General features: G+C 39.6%; 1 protein-coding gene across 2 annotated transcripts in view; it reads left to right on the top strand.

The window, feature by feature from the left end:
- The window catches only part of LEPROT (leptin receptor overlapping transcript), an 87,242-nt gene that overhangs the window by 59,140 nt on the left and 15,052 nt on the right, over positions 1-13,050 (top strand). For both annotated transcript variants that reach the window (XM_025871779.2, XM_073896617.1), the window contains exon 4: positions 12,042-12,100. In XM_025871779.2, coding sequence (XP_025727564.2) covers positions 12,042-12,100 — 59 coding nt within the window. The remainder of the gene's footprint in view (positions 1-12,041; positions 12,101-13,050) is intronic.

Below are 13,050 nucleotides of genomic sequence, written 5' to 3'. Positions count from 1 at the left end.
CTTTCAGTAAACTCTACCTCTAATGTGGGGCTCAAACTCACAACCCCAAGATCCAGGGTCGTATGCGCTACTGACAGGCAGGCAGGTGCCCACCCTCTCTCTTAATTTTCTTAATTCTCTACATGTTAGATACATTTATCTACTAGATATGTAACCACAATCCCTGGCCTTTCCCAGGTTCAGGGGTTTTGTTGTTCTTTTCCTATGGAAATGCTTTTTTCCCCATCATCCCATATGACAAAATCAATCCATCTTGTAAAGCTCATTCTAATGGTCAATTTCTGCAGGAAGCTTTTCCTGATCTCCCTCCTCCTTCCTCTTTGGCAGATCCTTGGAACTTGTTTTGTTCTCCAGCATTCATTAGCCCTTACTATGTAGCCTTCCGGGCTCTGCCCCTACACATTCCGAATTGCTTGCCTAACAACTTAGAAAGGGAGCCAGTGCTGCCCATAGCAGCCACCAGCAATTGCGCTAGCCTTTTCTTTTTTTCTGGCACACTCTGGTACTCCGCCAGTTCTTGGACCCTGTGAGTTCTTTCTTTTCTTTTTTCTTTTTTTCTTTTTTCTTTTTTCTTTTCTTTTCTTTTCTTTTCTTTTCTTTTCTTTTTTAAAGATTATTTATTTATTTGTCAGAAAGAGAGGAGAGAGCACGCACAAGCAGGGGGAATGGCAGGCAGAGGGAGAAGCAGGCTCCCACTGAGTAAGGTGCCTGATGCGGGGCTCGATGCTAGGACTCTGGGATCATGATCTGAGTCGAAGGGAGATGCTTAACCAACTGAGCCACCCAGGCGTCCCAAGGACCCTGCGAGTTCTTTGCCCATCTCTGTCCTCTCTTTTGTGCATCTCCACACCAATTCTGGCTCCTTGGTATTTCTACTTGTTCTCTTAGTGTGTGATGATTGATTGTCCATCCTGGATTTTGAACTGAATTGTGTGCTTTTTTTTCCCCTAAAGTGGATTTTCTTGGGCAGAATCCAGTCTTGCCTGCTGACAAACCAGGGGGAGGTGGTCAATCAATTATCTTTATTTACACTTTTTTTCCTTTTTAAAATTAAAGCAAATTTCAATTGTGGGAAGACATACACATAACATAAAATTTACCATCTTAACCATTTTTAAGTATGTAGTTAAGTAGTGCTAAGTATATTCATATTGTTATGCAACCCATCTCTAGAACTCTGCGTCTTGCAATATTTCTTTATATTTTTAAACAGCCATTACTTTGCTTGCCTATTATTTACCTTGCCCATTAGACTGAAAGTTTCTTGAGGACAAGGCCGTGTTCCTGATTTTTGTATCCCTTGTCAGACTGCCTGGTATAATCAATTCATAATTACATCAGAAAGTTGAATTGACACGTTTCCCTTTGTGCTCATCTAACCTGCTTTCTGCAGGAATCCTTCTCTGCTCACAGACCTGTACCCTTCTATCAGTGAAACGGAGACCCTTTTGAAAACATTTCCACTTATATAAGCAAAGGAGGTGAGCGTCCACAGAGTCAGAAGTTGGCCTAAGGCATTGATCGGCTTTGGAGGTTTTGCTTTAACTGCTATGTGGTGCTGTTGTTTTTGTTCTGAGAGGTAGGATACAGCAGTTTTATTTATTTTAAGAAGGCAGGAAGCCAGGAACACATAATTGAAAGGAAGTTTCTGTGCTGGCATATTATTCTAACTAAGATGGTAACAAATAAATTGTGACTTCCTTTGGTTTGAAGTGGTGGATGTGAACTGAGTGGAACATTTTACACTCATGAAATTGCCAAGTGGCAAATACTTTCATGGCTCCTATTGTTAAAAAAAAAGGCCTATAAATTTGCACATTTCTAGGAACGTGTTTTGTTACATAATTGCCTCACAGAATTATCCTGTACGTGTTCCTTATGTCTCCACACTGAGGAAAGACCCAGTGTCTCCCTGCTGCCTTCATACCTTTGAAGACTCTCAGAAGGCTTATGTCTCTTAGAGTCGCCTCTCCTGGTTTTCTGCTTCTGGAATTCTTCTTTGTTGCTGGCATTTTGCTTCCTGTGGTTGTTCTCTCTCCTCTAGCCAACATGTGCCCCGAAGCATTCCGTTTGCCTTGATTTCTCAAAAATACCACGTGCACTGTCCAGAAGAAATATTTAAGTGCAAACAGAGGAGGTAGCATGAGGGTGGAGGTTACTTACATCATAATGGTGCAGAAAAATGTAAATGAGATATGAGGAACACTGTTCTTAAACTTCATTGGCCATTCCTACCCCTGGAAATATTTTGGGGACTGACTTCATTCTTTAGTATCCGTGGTCTCCAGCTAGGTCACTGATTTCGTTCCATTTCCTTTATTGCTCTGCTCTGGGACCCCAATCTCCTTCTGCTAGTCAGTTCTTGGAATATCACAGTTTGTCCAACTTTAGTCCACTGTTTATCTTGCCCAAATTTCTATCATGCTCTGGGACTATTGTTCCATAATTATAACGGCAAAAATTTTTTTGTTTTTATTAAAAAGATAATTATCTCCTTAGGAGTGACTTAGTTTTTTTTTAAACTTTAATTTTAGAACAGTTTTAGATCTAAAGAAAAATTGCAAAAATAATACAGAGAGTTTCCATGTACCTTGCACCCAGTTTTCCTTATCATGATCATCTTACATCAGTAGTTCATTTGTCACAATCTATGAACCAATACTGATACATAATTATTAACTAAAGTCTATATTTTATTTAGATTTCCTTAATAGTTTCCTAATGTCTTTTTTTTTTTTTTAATGCCAGGATGCCATTCAGGATACCACATTACATTTAATTGTCATGTCTCCTTAGACTTCATAGCTTTGACCATTTCCAAGACTTTCTTTGTTTTTGATGACCTTGACAGTTTTAAGGAATACTAGTTAAGTACTTTGTAGAATGTCCCTCAGTTGAGATTTGTCTGATGTTTTTCTCATCATTAGATTAGGGTTATGTGTTTTGGAGAAAGACCACAGAGGTAAAGTGTGATTTTTATTATCAATGTTGAGGTTGACCTTGATCACTACTTATCACTAGTAAATATACAGGTGAAGTAAGCCATGGCCTGAGAAGAACAGCATGGTAATCAGGGGCTTATACATTTCAAGAATGTGAATCTGGGTCACCCACCAGTTAAGCTACCCAGACTAGCAGAGATGCTAGCTGAGTAAAGGGGATTAGAATAGGATGTAGAATTTTTCACAGAACTAGAACAAATAATCCTAAAATTTATATGGAACCACAAAAGACCCCAAAGAACCAAAGCAATCTTGAAAAAGAAAAAAAAGAAAAAAAAAGAATGTATCACAAAGTTATACTACAAAGCTGTAGTAATCTAAATAGTGTGACATTGGCACAAAAGTTGGAACAGAATAGAGAGCCCAGAAATAAACCCATGATTATATGGTCAATTAATCTTTGACAAAGGAGATGAGAATGTGCAGTGGGAAAAAGACAGTTTCTTCACCAAATGGTGTTGGGAAAACTTGACAGCTACATACAAAAGAATGAAACTGGGCCACCTTCTAACACCATACAGAAAAATAAACTCAAAATGGATTAAGTGTGGGACTTAAAACCATAAAAATCCTAGAAGAGAGCACAGGCAGTAATTTCTCTGACATTGACCATAGCAACATTTTTCTAGCTATGTCTCCTGAAGCAAGGGAAACAAACGTAAAAATAAACTATTGGGACTACATCAAAATAAAAAGCTTCTGCACAGCAAAGGAAACAATCAACAGAATGGAAAGACAACCTACTGAATGGGGGAAGATATTTGCAAATGACATATTCGATAAAGTTTTGTATCCAAAATATATGAAGAACTTACACAACTCAACACTCAAAAAATAAATAATCTAATCAGAAAATGGGCAGAAGATATGAACAGACATTTCTCCAAAGAAGACATCCAGATGGCCAACAGGTGCATGAAAAGATGTTCATCATCACTCAGCATCAGGGAAATGCAAATCAAAAACACAATGAGATATCACCTCACGCCTGTTAGAATGGTTAAACAAAACAAAACAAAACAACCCCCCCCACACACAAGAAATAAGTGTTGGCAAGGATGTGGAGAAAAAAGAACCCTTGTGCGCTGTTGGTGAGAATGCAAACTGGTGCAGCCACTGTGCAAAACAGTATAGAGGTTCCTCAAAAAGTAAAAAATAGGATTACCATAGGACCTATTAATTCCACTACTGGGTATTTACCCAAAGAATACAAAGAACACTAATTCCAAAGGATATATGCATCCCTATGTTTATAGCAGCATTATTTACAATAGCCAAGATATGGAAGCAGCCTAAGTGTCCATCACTAGATGAATGGATAACAAAGAGGTGGTGTATATATAATATTCCACTATATATATATAGTAGAATATTACTCAGCCATAAAAAAGAATGAGATCTTGCCATTTGCAACAGCATGGAGCTAGAAAGTATCATGCTAAGCAAAATAAGTTGGTCAAAAAAGACAAACACCATATGATTTCACTCATATGTGGAATTTAAGAAACAAAACAAATGAACAAAGGAAAAAAAAAAGAGACTAACCAAAGAACAGACTCTTAACAATAGGGAACAAGCAGGTGGTTATAAGAGGGGAGGTGGGTTGGGGATGAGTGAACTAGGTGAATGTATTAAGAACACACTTATCTTTTTTTTTAAATTTTATTTATTTATTTGCCCGAGAGAGAGAGAGAGAGAGAGTGAACGAGCACAGGCAGGGGGAGCGGCAGGCAGGGGAGAAGCAGGCTCCCCACTGAGCAAGGAGCCCGATGCGGGACCCTGGGATCATGACCTGAGCCTGAGGCAGACGCTTTAACTGACTGCGCCACCCAGGCGCCCTAAGAACACACGTTTCTCGATGAGCACCAAGTAATGTATAGAATTGTTGAATCACTATATTGTACACCTGAAACTAATATCACACTATGTTAACTGCACTGGAATTAAAATATAAATAAATAAATACATATAAATAAATAAATAAATAAATAGGAAGTAGAGGAAGGTGGTAAGAATCAACTATGTTTCAGGGACCAGATGCAGTGTCCCTCCAACCTTCTTCATCTTGTAAGTTTTTCCCAGGGAAAAGACCAACTAGAATTCTGGAAGAGTTCTTCCCAGATGAACTGAATTTATTATATGAAGCAAATGGATTCAAGCAGCACGAGAGGTGGATTGTAGTGGATGCTGTGTTTTATTGTTCAGACTGTACCTTGAGAACCAGAAGCACCGACCTCTTCCATCTGAGTCCAACCCTAGGACCAGCTACTGGGGAAAGAAAACCAACTCACCTGACTGTGCCTCTACCACGGGAGCCACCCACATCCCATGACTAATCAACGGAGGTGATTCAAAGCCCTCTCCCCTTTCCTCGGTGAGGGATATCTCAGAAGGGTCAGCCCAGCCTCAGAGTTTCTTGGGAAATTGTCTTAGGCACCTGTGGCAGCTCTATTGCTTTTCTCCTTTCGCAGCTGTCCAGTCCTGCTTTGTTCACTTCCTTGGAGATGGTGTTCTGTGGAGTGCTTCCCAATAAGCCACCTGCATGCAGATCTCTGTCTGGAAATCTGTTTCCCGGGAAGCCCAGCCTTTGACACACAATGAAGAGACCTGAAGATATGTAAAAATACTTTAGCCTATCTCAACCTTCTCTCTCATGTATGAGCTTAAATCTTAAATGGGAGGAATGGTAGGTTGAAGGAAAGAAACTAAAGATGGCATAGGGAAAAGATAAGAGGATTGGAACCTTGTATAAGAGTGAAACAGAAGTCAGAGGACATAATCCATAATGGGCCGAGCAGTACTTTGAGCCTTAGAAAGAGAGAAAGTAGGATAGAGGTCATCCAGGAAATTATTGAGGGGATTGGAAGAGAGTAATAGTGAGGTGCTGTATGGACCAGCGTGTTGAAGAAAGAAATTCCTAGGTTAACTTTACACTAAAACTGAATGCACAAGTGCTAATCAGCCCGCAAAGTCTTGGTGCGTTTTTATTTCCTGTGAGTCTGCCTATTTTTGCGGTGTGAAGGATTCTAGTGGTATTAATGGGAGGATTTCAGGTCCATCCTACAAAGGTGGGTGTGGGGAGGTAGGTCAGCTGATGGGAAAGTGAGTAGATGGGACTTTCAGTTTCTGTTTTGTTTGTAGAAGTTGGGATGACTTAACACTTGCTAATATCACACTTTCTTGAGGTTCGTTGTATTCAGAGTGAATTTTGAGCGAATCACCTAATGTCTAGGATCTTTTGTTTCTACATCTATTGAAGTGGTAAGAAAAGTCTCACTTCACTTTCTTCATTATCTATGTGCAGGTGTTTTAATACTTAAAGGAAGCCATCACATGTAAAATTAATTCCTTTATAAATAAAGCCCTGAGTCAAACGATTCAGAATTGAAAGGAACATCTAGCCCACTCTCTCATGAAGTATAGATATCCTTTCTGTGGCATGCCTGACAAATGGTTATTCAGCCTCCGTTTAAATAGTTGTAGTGCTGGCAACCCAGTAAGTGCATCCTAGAGAGCCCTGTTGTCAGACGACTCTAGAGCAGTGATACGGGAGATTTAATCCTAGGACCGGTGGCATCAGCCCAAACTGGGCTCTTCTTAGAAATGAAAAATCCCAGGCCCTATGCCAGACCTGAATCAGAATCTACATTTAACAGGCTCTCCCAGTAATTCACATGCATATTACAATTTGAGAAGTATGACTCTAGAGCTTTTTATTATTATTATTATAGTATTGATCCGAAAGCTTACTTTTATAGTATCCACTCATTAGTCTCAATTTAGTTTCTTGCAATTTTATATGTCTAGAATCTTACTTATTGCACATGAAAACTGTTCAAATCTTTAAAAGCAGAATCCAGGTTGGTTGTTGGCTGGATTCTTTCTAAATTGTTCAGGGCTGGAACCTTTCCTGTCCTGAGCTTTCCCATGGTCCCTTTGTTCTGTAGGATTTTTTTTTTTTTTAAGATTTATTTATTTATTTATTTGAGAGAGAAAGAGAGAGCACGAGTGGGAGGGGCAGAGGGAGAGAGAGAAAGAATCTGAAGCTAAGCATGGAGCCAGACAGGGGGCTCAGTCTCACGACCCTGAGATCAAGACCCCGAGCCCAAACCAAGAGTTGGGCCCTTAACCTACTGTGCCACCCAGGTGTCTCTCCGTAGGATTGTTTCAACAAGAATATCAGAGTCTGCAACTGACGGATTTATCAAAGGCAAGGCAAGCTGCCTCATCTTTTTGCCTGCGGAATGGAAATGAACAAGAAAGAACATTTGAGCTGATTGTTTATACACTCCAGCCTTAGGGCATATAAACAGGATGCAACCACTTATCTCACTCTTATTGTTTCCTGCAGATTGTGGCATGTTCCTAAATTTGCTATCTTCTCAGGGATAGTTCCTCAAACTCAGTCTTCTTTTTTCTAAACTAAAAATATCCTCTTCATTCAACTGCTTCTTGCATGGTTGGATTGGAATGTAAACTTTTTGAGAGAAGGGGATGAAGTCTTACTCGAGTATTTTGTTTTTAATTTCAGGTTAGGTCAGTGCTTAGCACATAATATGCTTTTAATAAGTAATTTTTGAACACACAAATAAATTAATGAATGGGGGACGTGGTTGCAAGACCTTGGTTGTCATCTTTTGAAAATATATGAGTGTGTCACTGTCTCTGACAAAATCTGACATCATGGATTGGGCAGAATACTCCACATGTCGTATGACCGTTTTCGAGCGATGGTAGTATTAATTCCCCTAATTTAGACTTTATGCTTAGATGAGCTCAGCCTGATCATGACAAAAAGAGACTAATGACCCCCGTCATGATGGTTGGTTTGGGAGTTTAGAAAGTCAAAATAGATGCCTTCAAAGTCAATTCAGTGTATCGAAAAGGTGGAATTTGCTTTAAATGACATTTTTAGAGTTTTTTCCTTTTGGATCTGAGGGGTTTTCCAAGGTTAGGAGGCCCTCCTGGCTAGAGAGCTGCTGTCTTTCCTCCCCCACCCCCCTCCCTCATTCTTTGCTTCCTGATGTCTCTAACTGCGTCTGAAGCCACTCCCCTCGCCTGAAATCACTTTCTGTCCAAGTATCACTATGAAAAAGACTGTGGCTAGAGTAGTAAATGCAGAGTAGATAAACGTAATGATTCAAGAAAGTTGATAGTGAAATATGACATTTTCTGGTGTTGGATATAATAATAATGGGTAGAAACAGAGGAATGAGAAAAACAGACTGGCTCCTTTGCCATGGCAACAATGAGTGCATTTATTATATAAACAGAAGAGAAAGGCAATTATTCGGTCCCTGTGCTTTTCTTTCCTAACCCTCCAGTTCTCCTGTTTCTAGTTCAGATTCTCAAAAGATGGCAGCCAGTTATCTTGCAATGACGTTGATCATTTCCTTAAATGCCTGAGATGTGCGGGAATACACTTGACTTCCCAATATTTTATTATTAAAAATAAGTAGATCAAAGATTTTTTTAAAAGCTCATCAAAGGATAGATTGTGTTCTATTTCATCAAGCCTAGAAGAATGCCCTCTTTAAAAGTTTGTATCTGTATTTTGATACAATAAACTTACAAACAGGAATCAAGGTACGTTTTCTTTCCAATTCAGTATCATTAAAAAATTGTCTGATTCATTCATGTGTGTCTCAAGGATAAGCGGTCGTCAGTGAGTGTCTGACAGAGAAACACTAAATGATTCTAGTTTAAAAGGAAAATCAATGTGCACTGAGTAGCAGCCCTTCAAAGATAGTTCAAAAGGTACTTTTCTTCCCTATGTCAAAATGCACCTGACGTCCTCAGGTACCAGAGGGAAAAGAAAAACTACTAAATGCTTATGATAGTGAAACAGTGTGTTTTAGGGGATAGGAAAGATGGAAAAATAGATGGCAAACGAACTGCAATCCACACAGTGGATTTCCCAAAGAGCATTGCTGTGTTTTCACAATATTCTTCCCTTTTTGGAGGAGGTCGTGCAAAATTGCAGTGTGCAGTCTCATTTTATACATTTTCCAAATAATGTCTGGAATTTGCAACATGAGCTGTAGGATAGGTAAGTTGATGAGACGAGAGCCTAAAAATAAACCAAATTTCTGTATACAAATATCAGCGCCACCATTTATTAGCTTTGTGTGACTTTGGGTGAGATACCTAACGTCTCTGAGTTAGAGTTTCCACAGGTATACAATTAGGACAGTAAATTCTACCAGGGAGAGGAATTGTCAGAGTTAGTGCAATTAACATACATAATGCAGCTCACAGAGGACCTGGTACATGATAGGGCTTCAAAAATAGGAACTGTATTTCCATTCTCATTGTCACTTTAGTTCAGATTCTCAGAATGTCTCCCCTGGGCATTCTAGTAGCTTCCAGTTTTCATTGTTTATAGTCTTCCCGTTTACCCATTTTGCTTACTTACTAATATTTATATAACGTTTTCCACACAACCTTCTTAACTTATACTTAATATTGTGCCATATCGCACTTTCTAGAGAAAAGTTCAAACTTCTTATCATGGCATTTAAGGACATCCATGATGGGACTCCAGATAACATCTCCTTCATAAAGACCTTGTGTTCTCTTGGCCTTGTCCTCTCCGTGTCCTGAATCTTTTTCTTTTTCTTTCTTTCTTTCTTTTTTTTTTTTTTTTAAGATTTTTTATTTATTTATTTGGCAGAGAGAGACACAGCTAGAGAGGGAACACAAACAGGGGAGTGGGAGAGGGAGAAGCAGGCTTCCCGCGGAGCAGGGAGCCCGACGTGGGGCTCGATTCAGGACCCTGGGACCACGACCTGAGCCGAAGGCAGATGCCCAAGGACTGAGCCACCCAGGCGCCCCCCTGAATCTTTTTCTCTCCATAATTTCACCACTTCTCCCCCTCTCACTGCAACACCTTCCATTTCTGCATATTGAAATCCTATTTAGGCTTTAAATTCCAGCTGCAATGCCATGTCCTCTATGAAATTTTCCTTAATCCTTTAGACAGAAGTGATCTCTCTACTGAAACGGCTAACAATTCTTTATAATATTAACAGTAAATGCCTACGCACCTGTGTAACGCTAAACTCAGTGGATACTTACAATTTGGATATTATCTAACCTGTCTAGAGTAGTTGACAATACAAACGACTCTCCATCCATTGTCTTCCTTTGATGTCTAAAAGGTGAATTTCTTACTTCCTCTCTGGCTTCACCCTCTCAGTCTCCTTGGTGGATGTATTAGTTTCCTAGGGTTGCCTTGAAAATGTACCACAAACTGGATGGCTTAAAACAACTTAAATTTATTATTTCCCAGCTCTGGAAGCTAGAAGTCAGAATCAAGGTGTTGGCAGGTCCATGCTCCATCTGAAGCTTCTAGGGGAAGATCCTTTGCTGATTCTTCCAACTTCTGGTAGCCCCAGGCATTCCTTGGCTTGTGGCAACATGACTCCAATCTTGGCCTCAATCTTCACATGGCCATCTTCTCTGTCTGTAATATTCTCTTCCTGGTGTCTCTGCTTTCTCTTCTTATAAGGACCCCGATCACACTGGATTAAGCCCCATCCTAATTGAGAATGACCACGTATTAATTTGATTAATTTGATTAATTTTATCTGCAAAGACTATTTTCAAATTAAATAGAATTTAATTAATTTGATTAATTTTATCTGCAAAGACTCTATTTTCAAATAAGGTCACAGGTATCAGGTATTAGGAAACAGCTTTCTGGGGAAAACAATTTAACCTATAACCATGGAGCTCCTACCTTTTGCCTCTTTTTTAAATATCAGGGCTCTTCAGTGTGATTTCCCAGGCTTTCTTCTCTCAGCAGTCATTTAAATAATGACCAAAATTAAAGAAGTTGATAGTACCAAATATGGTGACTCACAAAACACAAGGATCCAAGTAAGATGCTCAAGATAGTCTTCTGATATGTTTACCTAAAATATAGCTACTTTACCTTTCGAATCACAGTTGAGATGTATTCTTTAAAAAAATTCAGTGAGGGGCGCCTGGGTGGCTCAGATGGTTAAGCATCTGCCTTCCGCTCGGGTCATGATCCCAGGGCCCTGGGATCAAGTCCCGCATCGGACTCTCTGCTCGGTGGGAAGCCTGCTTCTCCCTCTTCCTCTCCCACTCCCCCTCCTTGTGTTCCCTCTCTCACTCTCTCTCTCTCTGTCAAATTAAAAAAAAATCTTTAAAAAATATTCAATGAATTTTTTTAATTTATTCATTTGAGACACAGAGATAGAGAGAGAGAGCGTGAGCAGGGGAGAGGCAGAGGGAGAGGGAGAAGCAGGCTCCCCGCTGAGCCAGGAGCCCAGTGCAGGGCTCGATCCCAGGGCCCTGGGATCATGACCTGAGTCAAAGGCAGACCCTTAACCATCTGCGCCACCCAGGTGCCCCAGTGAATGTTATTTTTAGAAAAGAGAATAAGATTTTAATAAGGCAACATTGAGAATGTGGAAGTTATATGAGATAGATATGCAGTAGTCCTTACCTTTTTCTCCTTCATATACAAAACAAGAAATGATTGCCCACTGGATGCATAATTGTTGTGGACTGAATTTTGTCCCTTCCAACATTTGTAGGTTGAAGACCTAACTCCCAATACCTCAGAATGTGATTATGTTTGGCGATATCGCCTTCAAGGAGACGATTAAGTTAAAATGAGACCATTAGGGTAGACCCTAATTTAATCTAACTGGTGTCCTTATAAGAAGAAATCTGTACACATACAGAGACACAACCCAGCATGAAGTTAATACAGAAAAGATCGGAGAGATGGAGATGGGGTTGGAAAAGGAGGAGAGAAAAAGAGAGGAGGAAAAGAAGATGGAGGAGCAGAGGGAGGAAAGACAATTTGTTGATATCGTTTGCGCCACGCTGAGACTCAACTACCCCTGCACATTTCAACTACATAAGCCAATAAAAACCACCCCTCCTGCTCCCACCCTTTTTCTCCTTAAGCTGATTGGGGATTCTGTTAATTTGCATGCAAAGCATCTGACTAACCCATCCTTCTTACCCACTTTGGGTGTTTTGTTTATATCTCCTATTCAGGTGGCATTTCAGAGGACATCTTTAGCAGTATGAACATTTATCTGACCTCTCTTACAAAGGTAAGTAGGTGGAATAGTGAAGTTCCAAGATTTGTCACCAGATTTCTCTGTGATTTATACATCCACAAAAATTCCTGACTGCTGTTTATATGATCAGTGTCTTGAATTATGAGTAGTCTTGGGGAGGAGAATGCACTGCAGCTCTCTTTTGGATAAGACATTCATCTTACCCCTAACTGACTCTTTCCTCAAACTATTCAGAGTAGAACATCAGCCCCTAAACTTTATTGCACATTGGAATCATCTGGGAAGCTCTTAAAAATCCCTAAGTCATACATCCACATTGCAAACAGTTTGGCAGTTTCTTATAAAGCTAAATATAATCTATTTTATGATCCAGAAATTCCTAGTTGATTTGAAAACTTAAGTCCACCCAAAAACCTTCATGTGAAAATTTATGGCAGCTTAACTCATAATCAACAAAATCTGGAAACAGCCATATGTTCTGCAATAGGTGAATGGATAAACAAATCGTGGTGCATACACATATAAGTGAAATACTATTTAGCAGTAAAAAAGAATGAGCTATCAAGTCACACAAGATACAGATGAATGATGATGGATTATTTCTAGGTAGAAGTAACCAGTCTGAAAAGGCTCCTTATGACTTTATAGGACATTCTTCAAAGGCAAAACTATAAAGACAATAAAAAAATTAGTCATTATTGAAGTTTAGGGAGGGGAGAAAGTTGAATAGATGAAGTACCCATGAGCATAATGGTGGTGAAAACTTTCTGTATGATGCTGTAATGCTGGGTACCTGACACTATGCATTTGTCAAAACACATGGAACTCTACAGCACAAAGAGTGAGCCTTCATGTAGGCAAATTAAAAGAAATCATTTAGGAGGTCAAGGGATCCCAGGATGGAATACAGAATATGGCAAAACAATCTATGTTACAAATGTATGAAAAAAACCTCACTGCCAGGACTAGGGGAAAAGTTGGCT

Source organism: Callorhinus ursinus, unplaced genomic scaffold (assembly GCF_003265705.2).
Source record: "Callorhinus ursinus isolate GAN/ISIS: 27379988/994484 unplaced genomic scaffold, GSC_fseal_2.0 scaffold9, whole genome shotgun sequence".
In the NCBI taxonomy this organism is placed as follows: domain Eukaryota; kingdom Metazoa; phylum Chordata; class Mammalia; order Carnivora; family Otariidae; genus Callorhinus; species Callorhinus ursinus.
The sequence above is the reverse complement of the archived record's forward strand: the minus strand, read 5'-3'. Positions and strand labels throughout refer to the sequence as shown.